General features: G+C 43.6%; 1 protein-coding gene across 4 annotated transcripts in view; it reads right to left on the bottom strand.

Annotated features, from left to right (window-relative positions):
* Window positions 1-1,350: 1,350 nt before the first annotated feature.
* LOC117734584 (septin-9-like) overlaps window positions 1,351-20,246 on the bottom strand; it is a 75,141-nt gene continuing 56,245 nt past the window's right edge. For 3 of the 4 annotated variants that reach the window (XM_034538735.1, XM_034538737.1, XM_034538736.1), the window contains 9 exons: window positions 10,447-10,656; window positions 8,836-8,964; window positions 8,365-8,446; window positions 7,957-8,094; window positions 5,943-6,060; window positions 4,644-4,739; window positions 4,385-4,481; window positions 2,652-2,703; window positions 1,351-2,464 (listed from right to left, as the gene is read on the bottom strand). In XM_034538735.1, coding sequence (XP_034394626.1) covers window positions 2,323-2,464; window positions 2,652-2,703; window positions 4,385-4,481; window positions 4,644-4,739; window positions 5,943-6,060; window positions 7,957-8,094; window positions 8,365-8,446; window positions 8,836-8,964; window positions 10,447-10,656 — 1,064 coding nt within the window. In that variant the 3' untranslated portion in view covers window positions 1,351-2,322. Of the gene's footprint in view, window positions 2,465-2,651; window positions 2,704-4,384; window positions 4,482-4,643; window positions 4,740-5,942; window positions 6,061-7,956; window positions 8,095-8,364; window positions 8,447-8,835; window positions 8,965-10,446; window positions 10,657-19,887; window positions 19,985-20,246 lie in introns of those variants that run through there. The other variant, XM_034538738.1, reaches the window with a different exon arrangement.

Below are 20,246 nucleotides of genomic sequence, written 5' to 3'. Positions count from 1 at the left end.
ATTAGTGCACAGAAGGAATGCGGCTCATTAAGGAGTGTCATTAAGGCAGGCGATGAAGCGCTGGGCGACTGCCAACAGGACGACTGCTGGGTGGCAAGAAGAGAGGACGAGCCGCGGCCAGCGAGAGTTGAGGTGCAGCTGCTTCCCTCTTGTTCCCAGGGGAGATGGAGAGTTGTAGAGAAGGAGGAAGAGAATGTGGGGGTCTCAACTTGTGAATTAAGGTTGTAGGGGTTTGCCAGAGGGTTGGGGTTGTGGGCGTTGCAGGCGTGTGCCATCTTAATACTGCAGAAGATGAGGCGCGGCAGACGCCATTTTAAGGAGCGCTGCAGCGGGTCGCCATTTTGAAGCGCATGGGGAACATGTGAATTGATAAAAGCCGAACATCAGATTATGCAAACATCTCAGCCATAGTTTTCATTGTGGCACTCAGATAGGCTTATTGAGAACTCATCAGCTCAGTTGACTGCATGAACTTTCCACAACAATTTGATCAGAGAACCAACTGATGTTCTACATTCCTCCAAACTCTCACATTTAAGTGTACAAAGAGGATTTTGCAAGAAGAATATGTACATTCAAAATGAAGCATGAGGTACTTTAAGTTCAATGTGACATGAAACACTGTGATTGTAGTAGTCGTTACTTGGTATCAGCCATTAGCTCGGTCTACACTCCTCACACCGAGCCCCTTCTGGAGCTCAGGACTCGCTTCTCTTACTAAGGAGGAAAACACGCATTCAAGTAATTAGTGCTAATCAGCCATGCACTGACCTGGCAGGCGGCCATATTGATTTCCGAGGCAAATCAAGGAAAAGCTTGATGACATGGCAATTAAAATGCGTCATAATGTGAATTAAATCTGTAATTAAATGCTTTGGGGATCCAGTAGAGTAGAACATTTGTATAAAGTGTGGTCTGCTGCAGTCAAGAGGACGTGAGCCGATGAACTCAGAGCTCCTCTGCAGGCCGGGTCTTTAAATATAAATTCATACAGTCGTTCACAAAAAGAAAATGTACATTATTGCAAAAGTAATTTAAAAAAAAATAATACCTTTTTTTTTAATATATTTACAACTTTAATTTGTATTTCTTTAAAATAAGATAAAAGGACATTTTTTTATTATCAATAATACAAGTACAAAAAATGTATGAGAACACAGAAGAATATACAGCACAGAGCATGACAGTTTAGGGAAATATATATGGTTAAAATTTATAAAGATCCTTGGTATATCATGAAAAATAGACGAAAAAGTGGGCTGGTCATTGGAAGACTGAATATAAACAAGATTGAAAAATAACCAAATGTAGTCAACTTGGCACCAACAAACCTGCTTTTTCCAGTTTCAGCCAAAATGCTAGCAAACGTTCTCCAATAAATAAGGCACTAGGATGGGCCCAAAAGCAGGAAAAGTGTGTGTGTGTGTGTGTGTGCGTTTGTGTGTGTGTAGGGGAATAATCTGATAAGTGGACCACAATTGATGATAAACTTTCACATTTTATATCATGCATAAATACTTATTCATCTTAAATCACTCTTAAGATATTTCTATTAATAAACAATGACATGAATGGGAATTAAAAAAGGATGCCAACATCCATAATTAACATTTAACAAACGGTTAAAGCAAAACACAGCTTGTGACAAAGAAACAAACAAACATATGCTAGTTAACCTTTTTTTTGTTTACCTATGGTGAGGGAGCTGACTGATGCTGCATCAGACAGACAGACAGACAGACAGACAGACAGACAGACAGACAGACAGACAGACAGACAGACAGACAGACAGACAGGACTATGCTGTCCGGCCCCATCCCAACATGCAGACAATGTAGTGATCGAATGCAATAATTAATTATAAGCACTGCTGAAAGAAAAAAAAGTAAAAGTTTGAGCAGAATAACATGTTTCTGGTTAAGGCAAGTCAGACAATGGAAGATATTAAGTGTAATTAAGTGTAAGTGGTTTCTGTTTGGCAGATGCCTTAATGTTTGGCACCACAAGGAAAAACCACAAAAGTTAACCGTAAGATCTGGAAGCAGCTAAAATCTAGATGCAGCACATGAAGAATCAAACTTCTCTTCACTCTCCTCGTCAGCGACAGTGAGAGGAGAGTGTTTGTTAATGAGGCAATAAAACTGACATGAACAGTCCATTCAGCCACCGACAGTCATTGAAAATAAAGTCCCACTGTCAGGCTTTTAAGTTTCTATCCCACCTATGAGATGGAGGGAGTGATGGAAGACTGTCAATGCGGGTCAGACTCTCATATTAATAATTACACCCAGTTGAGGTTGAATGCAGTGAGGCAGCGGGCGTCTACATCTCGTGGGCAGCAAGATGATGCTCCGGCATACCGTTGGCATGAGCCACCACCGTGTTATTCTCATTAAGGCGCCGCACACGATACATTTCATAGTGGATGCTGCTGGTGATGTCCTTAATGTTCTGCATATGGGTCCTGGAAGAAACATACACACCCATTAGAAACCAGTACATATAAACCTTTTTGAAGAATAACCATGTCAAATGCAAATGATCATTTAAAGGAGATCATTTTTACATGTCATAAAACACACACTGACACAAGGCTGCATGAAAACCGAAAGAATTAAGACAAAATGATATGGAGACAAAATTCCCCTCACCTGATGAGGAGATCCCGTAAATAGGCGAACTCACAGTGGGCTATGTTCTCAACTAAAAGAGACAGAGAAGTTACGAGTTATCAGAAATAATTGAGAATTAAGTGAGCTAATACACCCAAAAAGGACAGTATGACAGTTGTGAGGTGAGCTTTGTTGCTTATTTAGTTTCCTAAACAGTCCACTAGATGGAATCAGTGATCTCACTGTGGTGTGTGTGTGTGTGTGTGTGTGTGTGTGTGTGTGTGTGTGTGTGTGTGTGTGTGTGTGTGTGTGTGCACAGCACACTGCAGGAAATTAAACTTAATTATATAATTAACTTTAAATGTTGAAAGATTAATCCTGCAGTAAGAATAGATGCACATTTGTTTTCACACTAGTGTATTGTTGAGGTATCCACCACACCCAAAACCAATCTCTCTTTTCTTCTATTGAGATAATAGATTGAAATTGATGTCCATTTAATGAGGATTTCTTTAATGTGTTATTCTTTCATTTATCAATATGTAATCGTATGTGCTCCTGTGTAAATTGAATGATAAGGATAAGTAATAAGTGAACTTTGACCTGATAATTGTCAGAAGTCGGCAAAAGAAAGAGGTTGTATATGCAGAAACTGCAACTATAGTAATTCAGTTCAATAAGAGCTGGGCAATAACCTTCAAAAAGGAAGGAGGGTTATTAGGAAGGCGGTAACTAAAAGAACAAGTCTGTCAGAAAAGATTAGACTACGTAAACTGTTTCATCTAATGAATTGAGAATGAGTAGATGTCTTCCATTTATGGACCAGGAGGTTAAAGAAGCACAAAGTAAGAAATAAATGAGAGGAGACATGGGTTTGATCTTAAGATCCTTTTGGAGTTTCTTAGGTCTTATTGGGGCTTTTCATTTTTTTAACCTTATATTTACACTATCCTTTTTTATAACCTTTTATCTTCTTTTTATTGGTGGTCTCCTAAAGGTAAGAGAGCTCTTCCCCTGGGAGAGGCCGGCTGTAGTAAATGGCATACCTGCTGCAAGCTAAGGTTAAAATGGTGTTGTTCAGTATTTTCTAACAAACTAATTATACTAACTTGGTTGGCTCAGATTGTTTATAATGCTCTGCTTGTATATGTTATGATGTTGCATTGATGAATATAGTCCTTAGACATTAGCTGTTGTGTCTTTAGTGAATCTAAATTGAGGGCGTCAGGGCCAGGGTCCTGAAGCTGCCCATCAACCAGACGGGTTCCTCCTCTGGTGGCCCTTTAGAGTGGGTCCTCCCTGGAGTATTTCCAGTCCTCCTACAGCCATTGCACACTCACAATAAATCTGTTGCTATCCGGCTGTCGGGGAGGCCGACTTCTTAGCCTGAAATAAGGCATTCTTGCATGTAGATTTTGGGGGTTGCGTTCGTTTCCAAGGTCACAGGAAAGGGGACGTGTGGGGTGGGGCAAACAAATCATGCCTCTTCAGACAGAGGACGTCTGCTAGAGGCCTGAGCCAGCTGCATGGCACACGACAACCAGTCTGAACACTGAATGGAGCATTGTTTCATTGACTGGCTGACTCAGTGAGGCCTCGACCAGTTACCCCTTTTTTCTTTTCTTCTCACCTCATCAGTTATGTACATACTGATACATATTCTCTACTGAAGTTTCTCTTCCAAATAATTTTAAAAAGGAGAACAAAAAAATAAAAAATAAATAGGGAATAGGTACTGAAATGGTAGGAAAGAAGAGGGGAGAGAGTTATACCTTCAATGGTTCCCCACTTGGTCTTCCTCCCCAGCAGCCTCCTGCCATTGACCTGGTACTCCTGGTCGCTGCCCACCACAGCAAATGGGATCATCTCCTGCTCATGGGTTGCATATCAACAGACAGCAGTCAGAAAGTGTTCATTTTAAGTACATTAAAAATGACTGAACAGGATGATGGGGCTCTGTGGAAGGACATGTCTGAGCATAAATGAGGACAATAGAGTCACAATCCTGCCACGTATAGGAGTTTCCCTTACCCGGATCTTCTCGTTGATCATTCTGTCCTCGGCATCCTCGTCAAATTCTTTCTGAGGGTACACGTCAATCCCGTTGGCTCGCAGCTCTTCCCTGATCTGGTGAGGCATGTTCACACATAAGTTACATTCACATGACAGGGCTTCATGCTCAATTACATATTTTTGCCCGTTTCTGTTCACATTCATATTTGACATGACCCATATCTGACAGTGTGAACGGATGTCTGCCCTGAAACATCTCACATGCAACCAAAACTGTCACAAGAGGGGGATTGGCCATTAGTTTGAAAATACACACTGGAGTTGTTGGAGTCCAGTGACTGTCGGCATATTGCTCAATTTAACAGAGCGGGGTTCCCATTACAAAGATGATTCTCCTAAATCAAGACATGGCTCCGCATTCCTCCATGTTTAACGTTACTGCTTGATGGGGGCGACCTGCGCAATGAAGTATGACTTGGAAAAACACACATGAATTCCCATATGACTGTTCTCACAGCAGTTGCATGACCAGTGACCGGATTTAGGACCATATATGAAAATGGGCCAGATCTGATTAGAAAGAAATCTGATGCAAAAAAAAAGAAAATCACATCTATGTCACTTGTAATGTAAACATAGCCAAAGAGAAACAACAAACCTTGAACCCACTACAGATTTGAAAGGATACAAACCAAAGCCTTCTATTGCAGGAGTAATTAAATAGACTTGATGTAGTCTTGTGAGACACAGTACAGATTACGGTGGTATTAACACTAATCTGCCTTCTAATCTACTCCAAAAGTTTGCCTTAGTCATTAATCGCTGTCTGTATACAAACAAAACCTCACAAGATGGAGGCCTATACGTGTAGACACGAGGTCTGCCATGCACCGACACATGCAAACACCCACGCACGTACACACAAGCATGCAACCATAAACCAGGGGGTTTATTCTGCTAATGACGAGGGGAAATCCTGAGATCCTTGTGCCAATAAAAACATACAAATTAACGGCTGCAGCCTTATTAACCGTGAAGAGGAAGTGTAGAAAGTGAACGGGTAAAGAAAGAGACAGATGCTCTTGAGCTCTTGCTGGAACCGAGCCATGTTTTGTGACTTATCTTTGGTTACTGCTCCACAAACATGGAAAAATGAACGCATGAAGAGGGAGAGGAAAAAAGAGCATGTTTCTAGATTACAGAGTAATGAGGGGGAGGGGTGGGGGGGGGGGGGGGGGAATAGACATTTTAGATAAAGTAATACAGACATATTTTAAAGAATAAACAAAAGATGAAAAGGCACCAGATAAATGTTACCTTCTTTTTGAAGAAGTCCCTCTCCTCCAGGGTGAGTGTATCTGCCTTGGCAATGACTGGGACAATGTTGACCACCTTACTGAGACGTCTCATGAATTCTACATCAAGAGGCCGCAGACTGAGAGGGGAGAGACAACATAAGAAAACAAGACAGATTACATGATTTGTAACCAGGGAAGTGTGGTGAGGGAGGCGGAGCCTGTTTAAACAGAGAGGAGACACCAAGGTGAGGCCGTGCTGTGCTTCACTTTAGTCTCGCTGATATGACATAAAAGGGGCAGGAGGGGAGGCAGACAATACCTCTGCCTCAATGAAGGGGGCGTGCGAGAGCCCAAGAGTCTCTTCTTCTACAATTTTAAAACTAAAAGATGATAAGGAGGACAAAAAAGTCACCAATATTTTGTCCAGAAAGATAGACGAATGGACTGTGTAAAGAACGATGATATGAAATATGAAAAACAACCAGTAGTCAATGTGCAAGCTGCCAGTTGAATGGTGATTTAAGCTACTCTATTGGGTTCCTATATTTGTAAATCGGACTCTGAAGAGTCAGTGCCTCACCAGCCACAAACCTCACTGCACGTCACTGTTTGTAACACAGAACTCCTCCACCAGGGGGCAGATGTTCCTAACAATGTTCACAGATGGGGGAGCTACTGTATTTACCAACATACATGATTAACAGTTTAAACTGTTGCATCCATGACCTAAATCATACTTTATATTTGCTGAGTTTGGAAGGAGTTTGAGTGTGTCGTAGTTTGACAGTGGTTATGGTCGAGGATCCTGGCTTGGCTAACAACACTTTGACAAAGACCAGCTATTGTCTCGTGCAAGAGCACATTCAAAAGGACAAAAGTGTAGAATTGATCGCATGCTCCCAGACACCCACGCAGACTCTCTGTCTCTCTCGTCCTTCCTTCCTCTCTCCTGTTAGACTTTTTAAGGCAATCATTGAGCAGCTGCTGGCCAGCCCATGGGATATCTGCAGAATTGGATCAACATGAAACATTGCTGGATGGGGCACAGAGACGGGGGCCTTTTCACACCAGCCCCCTGCCAGAGTAAAGACAGTCCATGACACAGAAATGAATAGAGGTGTGTGTGTCTGTGTGTGTCTCAAACAAGGCTGACAATCCACAGCTGCCTTCAACATTTGGACTCGACTAGAGTAACACAAAAGCAAAGGCTATACAATGTGCCGTGAATCTATTACTTGATGGACATAAGAGACTTTGTGCACTCTGCCCAAAAATGTTTCTGCTAGTGCACGCTCCGAACAGTGAGTCGCTGAACCAACACAGTGTGGAGAGGGACAGCAGTTTAGAGCCAGATGTGTGTCTCTAAGAGATCCAGGGAGTGAAACTTGGGACATTGTGCTACTTCAGGGCCTGTGTGTGTGTGTGTGTGTGTGTGTGTGTGTGTGTGTGTGTGTGTGTGTGTGTGTGGTGTTCCGGGATATGTTGCATCGGGCTGCGAAGATGTGTGTGGGCGTGTGTGTGCGTGTTCAATATGAGGAGTCACATTGCCTCACCAGAAAGCTTGAGATCAAACAAAGAAAATCTGTTAGCACATGCTCAACGGCTGCATCTCTAAGTCATTTTAGGAAATGCTCAACACAAGTTTCATGTCTTTTGTAATTCTTTTGTCAGCTAAGGAGCAGACAGGTCGTGAAGAAAAAGACTACAAGCTAGTCAACATGAATGTTGAAGATGCAGGATCCGATATACATTTACAAATTGTTAAGGAAATACCTTCAGTGCTTTTGTTAGATCTGGAAGATCTCAGTGTGTTTTAATGAGTTACGCTCAATGGAAAGCCAACATTTGTTTGTTTACTCCACAGTGCACCGTGGCTTCACATTTAAAGGCAACTGATGGCAGCACTGATGACATTCTTGGGTTTAGTTCGACAAAGAAGAATCAAAATTCAGGCTTTCTTAACTGTGCGTGTTCAACTTGAGTAAACTTGTGTTCTTATTTCTATCTTTAACCATGTTCGCATGTGTCCTCACCAGTGTCCGGTCGGGGGGATGAAGTAAATGCAGCAGTGGACTCTGGAGTCGGGAATCCTTTTCTTCCTGTTGATGTTGATCTCCTCCTGCAGGTACGCCTCGTACTGGTCATTAATGAACTTCATGATGGGCCGCCAGCTAGTCCATGGCAGGGATGGATTGAGGGAACAATGAGGGAGGAGAGGAAAGTGAAGAGATGGACAGATGAGGAAAAGAAGAAGCACCAAAGAGAAGGAAGAGAAGGGGTAGATGGGTAAAAGGAGTAGATGGTAAGTGGGGGGTGGAGAGAGTGAGAGGAGGAAGAAGATGACGATATAGTGACAGAAAGGGAGGGGCTTCTGGTTAGACACAATTTAAATATGTCACTGTTTATATATTCAATGCAATGATGGTAAAATAGTAGCGTACCAGTTCTCATTGTTGATCTGGTCTCCAAAACCTGGTGTGTCAATGACCGTCAGCTTCATTCTCACTCCCTTCTCCTCGATGTCTGAAAAACACACTCTGCACTTCATAAACTCCGACTGAACCACACGCTATAGATGCAAAACATTTAGCATGATTCTGCAATTGCACAGCTGCCAAATTTGAAACCGGGCTGGTTTTATGAGGCCAAGAATACCGTATAATTAAAGATCGTTTCATCCATGATTACAGTAATTAAAAGAAAAGTACAATTAAAGAAAACAGCATAATAAGGATACGGTACTGTACATTTTTGAAGCAAATACAAAAGCAGTATGTAAGAGAAGAGTGTAAATACAGAGGGAAAGAGAAGAGTGTGATGAGTGCATTTTAGCAAACAGAATACCGAAGGAACAGAAAACAAGTAAAAAGAAAGCACCGAGCGAAGAGTTGAGGGGTTCAAGAGGGCCATACCGTGACTGATTGACTTTATTTCGATTGTTTTGGGGATCTTCTCCTGGGCTGTAGCCTGCACTGACTTACGGCTCACTTTAGACTTGAACAGCGTGTTCATCAGAGTAGACTTTCCCAGGCCACTCTGTCCTGTAAGCAAAAACAGTCAGAGAGGCAGACGGGGAGACAGATACACGCAACAGTCCACACATTGTAACATTGGTGCCATAAAAGACCCAAACAAGATCCATTATTTAGATAGTTTGGACCAAATAATGGATTTTGGATCCGTCTTAATGACGGTGTGTTTGGGTTGAAGTCACGTGACCACGCTGTCAGTTTTTGGGCTGAAGCAGTGACGAGCTGCAGGTGTATGCCAGCACAAACACTGTCAGCAGGTCACATGACTTCAACCCAAACACACCGTCATTAAGACAGATTTGACCCGTGGGAAACCAATTTATTTTTTTAAATAAACCACAAATAAAGAATTATCTTCCAACAGACATGTAATAAATATTACCTTGGTTTTTTTAAGTGAAAAGAATGGATGCAAATATGAAAACTACAACCTTCATTTATAAGCTTTGCACACACATTTAATCTATACAAATGCATGAATGGTTGCCGTTTTCTTACAAGGACATGATAATACAGTGAGTCTTGAAGTCCATGTTGCAGTTACAAATGCTTTAAAATGTTCCCCAACTGGATGAGATGAATTAAGGGCGACTTTAGTGTAGAAGAACCAGCAAGACTCACTTTAGACTGAGTCATTATAAAATGACTGTTTATGGATGGGACCCTCTGACTCCTACACACCGTGCTAACATCACCACGGGTTAATGAAGAGTTTAGAGGGAGCCCACTGGGCAGCAAACATCCACAGTTCAACTTCAGGTTACGTGAACAAGGAGGTCTTCACTGATTTATGGACACAAACTCAGACAGTGTCATGTTCTATACAAGAACATGGATCTGTACAACCAGTATGGAAGCTAACAGCTGCGTTCCTTCCTGCAGTGTGGCGGTATATAAACCTAAACATGGAAACTAAGTTTGTTCAGTTTTGTTTACCATTGCCTCCACAACTTTATTTAACTTAGTCTCGAGCCTAAGGCTGCTTCTAAAACTGATGCTTTTTTATTAGAGGATGAAACACAAGACTAACCGGTGTAACATCATCCACAGGAGACATCCAGTAGGGTTTACGATGGCTTGTCTCGTGTTGGCGTGTATGTGTAGTTAGCGCCCGTTTTATTATTATTTATTTTGATCATAGGGCTTAGTGAGAAAGAGAGTTTTAAGTGGCTGCTTATTAAAATGAGTTTGAGGTCTCCATGTTCTGCCATAATTAGAGAGAAAACTCTCATTTTATAACAGCCGACTAGTGTCATGGTAACGGGTTGATACTACACGTAACATTCACTTTAGAGTCTGCACTTGGCAACAAGGCTCACAGAATGAGAGAAAGATGTTTTGTGACAAAAACATCCATCTTTGCAGTACGTAGAACGTTCTCGCTGTGAGGAAGCCGTGTTATCCGACACAAGTATTATTATTCATTCTAGCTCAAACTAAATCTGGACAACGGGACTAAAACATCAGCTTGTGAACACATGCGCTACTTACCCACAACCATAATGTTGAGCTCAAAACCCTGCTTCATGGCCTTCCTCCTCATCTGCTCAAGAATAGCATCAATGCCCACGTAACTGAAGTCCACCCCAGGGCCACTGGCCTTCTCCCCGTACGGCCCGCCCACTGCTGGGGACACCATAGCATCAGGCACCACCGCCTCAGACATGGCACTGCTGCTGTAGCTGGGAATCACCTGTGGCCCTGATTAGAGAGAGAAGGTTAGAGGGAATGAGGTGAGGTGTGATATGAGGGAATTAAGTGTGTGAAGGGAATGAGGGTGGATAGAAGTGACAGTTATGTCTGATTATCAGTTGTGAGATATATACAAATAACAGTTAATGTAATTAAGATGATGAAGTGGACAAGAGTATGGTATGATGGCAAAGTATGGCATTGGAAAGCATCCACACAACAAGAATAATCTAAGATCCTATGAAAATCAATATATAACCAGTTAATAAGGAACCAGTGACTGTACTCAACTGCCAAGATGCACAAAACCCTAAAGCAATACCAGATCTTGGGGAAAAAAAGGGAGGAAGTTATTGGTCACAGACACATTTGGTACATAATCCTCCATTGTTTTTTTATGCATTAATCAAATAAGACACAACATGTTAATAAACAGTGAGCTTCAGAGTTGCTGGTCGGTGGATTTTATTACCCGTGGACTGAGTCTGGCTAGCTGTGTGCTCCTGGTTCAAGCCTTTATGCTAAGTGGCTCCTGGCTGTAGCCTCATGTGTAACGGACGAATATGAGAACGATATCAGATTTACTCGTCTAACTTTTTGAAAGAAAGCAAATAAGTGTATTTCACAAAAAGCTGCTCATCAGTGCTTTGGCTGAGTGAAAGTGACAGAGTTGTTTTAGCTTGCTCCTTAAAAGAAACACCAACAACTGGTCTTATGACAATACTGACTTGACTCAACAGAAAACTATTAGAAAATATACTCTGTAGAATTAAAGTACTTTGCACTTGGCAGGAGGTTATCCCTGCAGTTTGTTTGGATGATGATGATTAGATTAATATCCTCCTGTGGAATGCCTTCGGATGTGTGTCCAATTGTAAGATAAATATTAAACTTTCAATATGTTTACAGACTCCAATATGCATGCAGAAAGTGACTGAACCTTAACAATGAGTCAGCATAGGTGAAGAATTTATAGTGTGTATGCATGTACAGTACTTCATGTAGCGGCTCCCCCCCACAGGGCCTCCCCCCCCCTCTGCACGGTGCAGTGTTACTGTCCTGTTAATGTGAGAGTGGAAAAGAGGGAGGAAACCTGATCCGCTCACCCAGTTAGCCCTGGACACGCACACACACACACACACTTGTGCATTTAAACACAGTAGACGCCATGACATCGCGCACACACACACACACACACACCTTTTCCTGCTGCCAAGAATTAAACAGCTATTGGCTTCAAGCTCAGACACATTTCACTCCACAACACTCGACCTGCCACAAGGAGAAACAGTCCAGACAACTAGCCAGTTCACTCGTATTACTTTAAATCAACAGGAAATGACAAGTAGGGTGTGTGGGTGTGTGCACACGCACATGCATGGTTCATATTCAACGCTGAGTCCTACTTTTATAGTGTGTGTGTGTCCTAGAGACCGACCTATGGAAGCAGTTCTCCTGGCCTCCACCACTTCCCCATCCTGTTCCAGCAGTCAGTCAGCAACTTACTGCGACCGACTGCCCTCCACCTCTCCCCTCCACCTCCCCTGCACCTCCCCTTGTGTCTTTCCTCTCACCACCTCTCCCCTCCACCTCCCCTTGTGTCTTTCCTCTCACCACCTCTCCCCTCCACCTCTCCCCTGCACCTCACCACCTCTCCCCTCCACCTCTCCCCTCCACCTCTCCCCTCCACCTCCCCTGCACCTCCCCTTGTGTCTTTCCTCTCACCACCTCTCCCCTCCACCTCCCCTTGTGTCTTTCCTCTCACCACCTCTCCCCTCCACCTCTCCCCTGCACCTCACCACCTCTCCCCTCCCCCTCTCCCCTCCACCTCTCCCCTGCACCTCTCCCCTGCACCTCACCACCTCTCCCCTCCACCTCTCCCCTCCACCTCTCCCCTCCACCTCTCCCCTGCACCTCACCACCTCTCCCCTCCCCCTCTCCCCTCCACCTCTCCCCTGCACCTCACCACCTCTCCCCTCCACCTCTCCCCTCCACCTCTCCCCTGCACCTCACCACCTCTCCCCTCCCCCTCTCCCCTCCACCTCTCCCCTGCACCTCACCACCTCTCCCCTCCACCTCTCCCCTGCACCTCACCACCTCTCCCTCTCCCCTCCACCTCTCCCCTCCACCTCTCCCCTGCACCTCACCACCTCTCCCCTCCACCTCCCCTGCACCTCCCCTTGTGTCTTTCCTCTCACCACCTCTCCCCTCCACCTCTCCCCTCCACCTCCCCTGCACCTCCCCTTGTGTCTTTCCTCTCACCACCTCTCCCCTCCACCTCTCCCCTGCACCTCACCACCTCTCCCCTCCACCTCCCCTGCACCTCCCCTTGTGTCTTTCCTCTCACCACCTCTCCCCTCCACCTCCCCTTGTGTCTTTCCTCTCACCACCTCTCTCCTCCACCTCTCCCCTGCACCTCACCACCTCTCCCCTCCACCTCTCCCTCTCCCCTCCACCTCTCCCCTGCACCTCTCCCCTGCACCTCACCACCTCTCCCCTCCACCTCTCCCCTCCACCTCTCCCCTGCACCTCACCACCTCTCCCCTCCCCCTCTCCCCTCCACCTCTCCCCTGCACCTCACCACCTCTCCCCTCCACCTCTCCCCTCCACCTCTCCCCTGCACCTCACCACCTCTCCCCTCCCCCTCTCCCCTCCCCCTCTCCCCTGCACCTCACCACCTCTCCCCTCCACCTCTCCCCTGCACCTCACCACCTCTCCCTCTCCCCTCCACCTCTCCCCTCCACCTCTCCCCTGCACCTCACCACCTCTCCCCTCCCCCTCTCCCCTCCACCTCTCCCCTGCACCTCCCCGTACCTCTGCTTGTGTCTTTCCTCTCACCACCTCTCCCCTCCACCTCTCCACCTCTCCCCTGCACCTCTCCACTCCACCTCTCCCCTGCACCTCCACCTCTCCCCTGCACCTCCCCATACCTCTGCTTGTGTCTTTCCTCTCACCACCTCTCCCCTGCACCTCTCCCCTGCACCTCTCCCCTCCACCTCTCCCCTCCACCTCTCCCCCTCTCCCCTGCACCTCCACCTCTCCCCTCCACCTCCACCTCTCCCCTGCACCTCCCCGTACCTCTGCTTGTGTCTTTCCTCTCTCCACACACTGATACTGTCCAATCTCTCCCGTCATCAGCTTCCCCTGTCCACCCCATCTCTTAGTTTTCTTTTGTCTCTCCTGTTCGACTCTCCTGCCTTTTTCTCGTCTAGTCCGACATTACAACTTTGACTTCTTTCTCCCTCCCACAGCTCATCTGGCTTTTATCTTCAACATTACATTTGTGCTCCCTTTTCTAAACTCTCCTGAAGTCACCACTTTTATTACCTTTATCTCTTCCTCACAAAACCTTTTTTTCTCTCTACCCTCAGCTTGGCACTGTTCATGTCAAGCTCCCCCTCTGCTCCGCCAACACTTCTTAGACAGCTATGTGCTGTAAACAGAGATGTTGGCCAGGGGCTAGCTCCCCTTGACAGGCGGTGACAACTGAGCCTCACCTGAGGCAGGATGCCAGCAAAGCATCAAAGGGAATGGACATACAATTAATGGGGTTAACAGAGACTTGAGATAAAGTATCAGCCCCAGAGAGCTCAAATATCATTCAAAAGCAGCTACACTAAAATAAAAAAAATTATCTTCCTTCTTCCCCGTTACTATGATCTAAACACACTGGTCACAATGTCAGAGACATCTCAACACACACACACACACACATATATATACACACACACACACACACACACATACATACATATATATATATATATATATATATACACATATACATATATATATACATATATATATATATATATATATATATATATATATATATATATATATATATACACACATATATATATATATATATATATATATATATATATGTATATATATATAATATATATACATACATACATATACACACACACACACATAATGGATTTGAAAGGATTTAAATTGGATAAAATGCTATCCTAATCGATGACAGTGTAATCATCCTACCATCCCACAGCAACCCTGCAGAAAATGTTCCTCTTTCACGAGTCAACAAGGGAGCTTAAAAGCAAACAATGTTTAGTGACAATAACTTTATCACCGGGGGCCAATAAAATGGTCCTTAAAACAGCTTTAACTTCTTAAACCAAAATTATACTTTGCGTGAGCAGTGAGGATGTGTAAGTGAAGTAGAGAGAGGGATCCTCCTCTGTTGCTCTCCTGAAGGTTTCTTCCCTTTTTTCCCTGTCAAAGGTTATTTTTGGGGAGTTTTTCCTGATCCGATGTGAGGTCAAAGGTCAGGGATGTCGTATGTGTACAGATTGTAAAGCCCTCTGAGGGGAGTTTGTGATTTGTGATATTGGGCTATACAAAATAAACTGAATTGAAAAAAAGTAAAGTCATTCAACAGAGGGTGTTTTACCAAAGCTTTACTATGAGGGAAGGAGTTCTCCTTAAACACAAGCAGTGTATCCCAGAAATGTGCATGGGGTTATGCGTGAATGAGGGCAGGAATCAATATTCAAGCAAATCAGTAGAGCCAATTCCCCACCTCAAGACCTCATGACATTTTAGGGAAATGGATGATGAAACCACACCCACACAGCTCCGATAGAGAAACCAAGCTAATCTGCTCCGAATTAAACTCTTTGTAAATAGCAGCTAGGAGTATTTGTTCCAAAACTTAGATTTGGATTGTAGAGCTATAAATTCCAATAAATCAATAATGTCGATATAATGTTGAATAATTTGGAATAATGTTAATCATCCCTCAACTCTACTCAAAGGTTTTCCCCTAAATCAGTTCTAGTTATGAGATAAAATCATTTTAGAAATCGGAAAGCAGAGAATGACTCATTGGACGATCCTGTTTTCAATTACAGGCGCTAAAGAATGTTTTTTCTTTTGCTTCCAGCAGCATCGGATTACTTTGCTTTTTGTAAATATGGCCAGCAGTCTTCTATAGTACAAAGCATCAGAGGAGACATGAGCAATAGTCAAGTCAAGGAAAAAGAAGGCAGGATTGCGGGATGAGCATGAGATAAAAGAGAAGGAATAGGGGGATGTAAAAAAAGATAAGGCCAGGGGGGAAAAGGACAGAGGAAGGAGTTTTCAAATGAAAAGAGGAGAGGAGGAAACGGGGAATAAATCACAAACGCTATTCTCCATTCCCCATTTGGGTCATTCCTCACCAACTACACAGGCCTTCCAACAGCAATGTAAATACAGTTGAAGCCAGTGAAACACGTCCCTTTACGTTGCCTTTTTAAAAGAAAAGAACAGTCAAAGTCATAGTTCTTCTACGTTTAGTGGAGATGTGGTCAAAACCACTGAGCCATGCCTCAGCTGTCCAGGGTGTTGATCTTGACAGCATGGTGAGCAGGTCAGAGGTCATGTTCCCAGTTTAGGTTGTAAAACAGTGGCGCTGAGGTTCTACCCTTTATGATAAACCAGTGGTCTGTACCAACTGACTTGAAATCACAAGAGAGAATCCAGACAAGAAAAAAAGACTGCAAACTTTGACCGGGAGAAGTTCATATGCAGGAGAGTGATTCACTCATTGAAAACTCGAATATGTCTCTCCCTTTATTTAGACACGTATGATTGTGAAAAAAGAAAAAATATTTTCTTCCAGTTTATGAGCCACGATTTAACATAATGTTTTCGTTACCAGTAGAGAACTGTTAACACTTCCAGGATGACTCATCACTATTATTTATACCTATTATTAGGGCTAGATTGTTGGCCATTGTTGTAGTTTATTTTTAATTACTGTAATACTACCAATCAAGACATTAAGAGTGCAATTACTTTTTGTGGCTGACCGCAGTATACAGGCCCTTCATTATTCACAATCCCTTGAAGTGGGGAGGGGGGTTTGATCTCACTTAGTTTATGCCAAGTCATTCCTCTACTTGTCAAACATGTTACCGTACTAATCCACTGAATGGGTAGTTTGCATCTTTGATGAAAACATCTGCACCTTTGTTTACATTCCCAGACAGGACAGAGAAGGTTTGCATCTCGTCTCATCTTAATGTGGCTACATTTGTGTTGACGGTGACCCAGATGCTTCTCCCGTCTAATCGTATGCAATGCGATTAAATAAGAAAAGGTTTCTGTGAGATGTTCCCCCCGAAGAAGAAGCGATGTTACAAACAAAATCGGGGAAATAAAGTGCATGAGGCCACTAAATTACTTTGAACTGGGGCTTTAACAGCCCTCCAGCACAGAATCAATTAGATACTCCAGACCACAAGGGTTCAGGGCAGGCCCAGGGGAGGGATATAAAACATATACATACACCCTCTTCCCACCCTCTGACAGTGAATCTCTTAATAAAAAGGGGCACCTTGGAGTTGTGTCAGTGCAAACATGGTCTGTTGTGTAATTAAAGTCAGTGTTTGTGCAGCAAGGCCCAGTTCCCAGAGTCTCCTCATTCAGCTCTCTGGATAAATGTGCCCTTTGACCCCTGCAGGGTCCAACTCGCTCATCGTGTCACCTGACACTGGACTCCGAGTGTACATCCGTCCGTGTGCGAGACATGTGATAGGCTTCTCTGCTTTCATAACAATGGATAGGGCATGCGTGATAACTACTCGTCACCTCTCCACAGCCTCAAACCGAAGCTACTTGATTTCTAAGTCTTAATTCAACCTGGGTTCTTTCGGTCTAAAAGGCCCAAGTTGTATTCAGTCAGTGCAAACATTACTTTAAGACATTCGAGAAATGTTTGTAAATTGCAGTAATGACAGTAGAAGACCACAGGTTTGTCTAGACTGCCAGAGGAATGTGTTCAGTCTGCTGCTGTCTTTTTAGGCTCTTTAACGGCCTCTGACACAGAAAATGTTTTTCCATCTGCAACAAAGTGCCTTTTGCATGGTTTAATCCATGTATTGTGAAAAACAAGAGTACCTAACCTTATAGATAAACTCCTAAATCAAAGGCTCAGTTAATTAATTTCTAACTCAACATCTACATTTAAGGAAAGCAATTCCATTGCAATACTACATTCCTGCAATGTACATATTTTTTAACCATTACAAAACAATATTCTAGCACAAAGCAACTCGGAAACATTAACCCCCAATTATGTTTACACATAAGCTTACTGAATCAGGAAGTTGCCAATTTTCTTCCAACTTTTCTGAGCCTCGTGGAAAACAGGCAGAATCCTAAGTTAGCCATTATCTGCTAGCTGCTCACTGACCGGAGTTGTTAAAGTCATTATCCAGCTAGCCAGTGTAGTTCTTAATCTTAGTGTGCGGGTCAAAGTGTATCAGTGAAATGATTGGCTGACAGTAAGCTTGGGTCTACAGGGCCGGGGGGGCTCAGAAATCTGACCTTTGTTTTCACACATAACTCACAGCAGGGACAGCAGTCAGAAGATGTAAAACTCTACGAGAACAACATGTTCATATTTAGTTAGTATGCAGCAGAACATGACGGAAATTAGTTTTTAAATGATTAATATCAGTATATTTAAACATTCATGTACTATTCAGTGTTCAGTTATACCTGGGACAACCTATGGCATATGTGAAAAGGGGCACTGTTGTTCCTGAAATCAGTGTGATAATATCAGCTTTCACATACCTACATTATAGTATGTCCAGAGCTGACCTCTTTGTGACTGATGAGGGGCAGTACATGTTCTGTTTCCTGAATGTCAACTGAAGGAAAACCTTTAGTTTCTGTATGCCACAGGTGTTAAAAGTATAGCGACAGGTGAACCTCCTATACCTCACATTTTAAAACCCATTCTTATAACATATAACATGCATGCGTCCATGCACATCTTTACACTAGAAAACTTGCTATTCTGAGAATGTGCACAGAACCTTATCAATTGTACGTGACAATAGCTCCAGTTACATTCATGAGATATTTTGCATTTCAAACTTATGATGCTGAATTCCACAACAGACACATAATCTTACTGCACTGACTTATTGGATGAATCAAACCTACACAGACAGACAAAGACATTCAAGATACAGAAGGTAACGATGACCTTTTCAGCGTCCCATCAAACACTGGTGAAAGGCCACTGTCTGTTCTCACCTGGCAATGCACAGGGGCCACAACACAGCTCCTTTCAGCAGCCGTGTGTGTGTGTGTGTGTGTGTGTGTGTGTGTGTGTGTGTGTGTGTGTGTGTGTGTGGCAAAACAGAGGGGGGTGACTCTTAAAGGTGAAGGGTGGTTGTTGCTGTCTTCCATCAGTTTGCTGTTATCAGAGAGCAATGCTTGTATTCCTCAGGTCAACCCGAGGTAACAAAGCCTGGGTGATACAATGCAGGGGCTCAACGTCTTCCAACTGCTGCCACATTGTCAGTGAGCCAAAAGGTCACTCACGCAGACACAGAGAGACTAATCAGAAAAGTAACTTGAAAGAGAAACTGTATGGGGTGAATAAAGCATATTTAATATCCTTTGATTTCATTCAAAATGTTGTAGCGTTTCCCAGGAGAAAGGAATAAGCACTGATTATCATTAAATAAGACAATTCCTTCACTGTACTTTCCAAAGTAGAAACTCTGTGGAGTCTTCTAACCACTAGTGTGCAGCCAAACTTTTCACTTTGCTGCTCACACACATGCGATCATGTAATGGATCATTGTCAGAAACAGATAAACCCACCCAGTGTTTGGATAATGTCAGAGGGAGGAAACATGAAGAAACAGAAAAGTGAATTTTACACAGAGTAGGGGCTGAAACATCCCTCTGTATACAGATATTACATAAGGACCGAATACAAAGCTTACCACAGAGCACACACACACTTCAGTTGATAAGAGAGGGAATGTAAAACCTCAACAATGGTAATTACACACACACACACAACTTTTCTTTGCAGCAAATGTATCAACAGTTATCTTCGATTTCAAGCCCAACACTCAACTGCTAAAAATGACAGTAACATATAAACAGCTACAGCTAGGTTCCTGAGTCAAGTATGGAAGGCATGCAGAAATATTGATCAAGTCAAGAATGGTTAAAACAGATGATCAAATCTGTTCTTCCAGTGAAGACAAGGCACATGCAGAAAAAGAGAACACAACAAAAGACTTACTCCCTCTACTTCCAAGTGGTTTCTTACAAACACACCCACGTCACACACATACACACCCACGTCACACACATACACACCCACGTCACACACCCACGTCACACACATACACACCCACGTCACACACATACACACCCACGCACAGATATTCTCCCGGTATGCAAAACACTCACCGTGTGTGAACTGTGTGTACGAGTCGTCCCCTCCCAAAGCACAGTGCTCCAGTGAGAGGCCAAACTCTGCTGAGGCTGTGGAAGCTCGCTGCCTGCCCCTCCCACACATGCCTGTCATGTGACTGAGCATGCAAGACAACCAGACACGGCCACTTCCTTCAAATCCCCCCCCCCCCACAGACTCTCTCTCTCAACACAAAAAGAAGAAAAAGCTTCCAACCTGTACACATAATCTTTTTTACTTTGACTATTAAAAAGGTAGCAGAGTTTAAACAGAGTAAAAATTGGCATTTGAGAGAAAAAGTGCATCTAAACTGATGTTGAAGGAGCCTTTGGCCAGCTGACCGTCCCTCTGAAAC

This window comes from Cyclopterus lumpus, chromosome 8, assembly GCF_009769545.1.
Source record: "Cyclopterus lumpus isolate fCycLum1 chromosome 8, fCycLum1.pri, whole genome shotgun sequence".
Taxonomy (NCBI): domain Eukaryota; kingdom Metazoa; phylum Chordata; class Actinopteri; order Perciformes; family Cyclopteridae; genus Cyclopterus; species Cyclopterus lumpus.
This window is presented reverse-complemented; position numbering and strand designations above follow the sequence as displayed.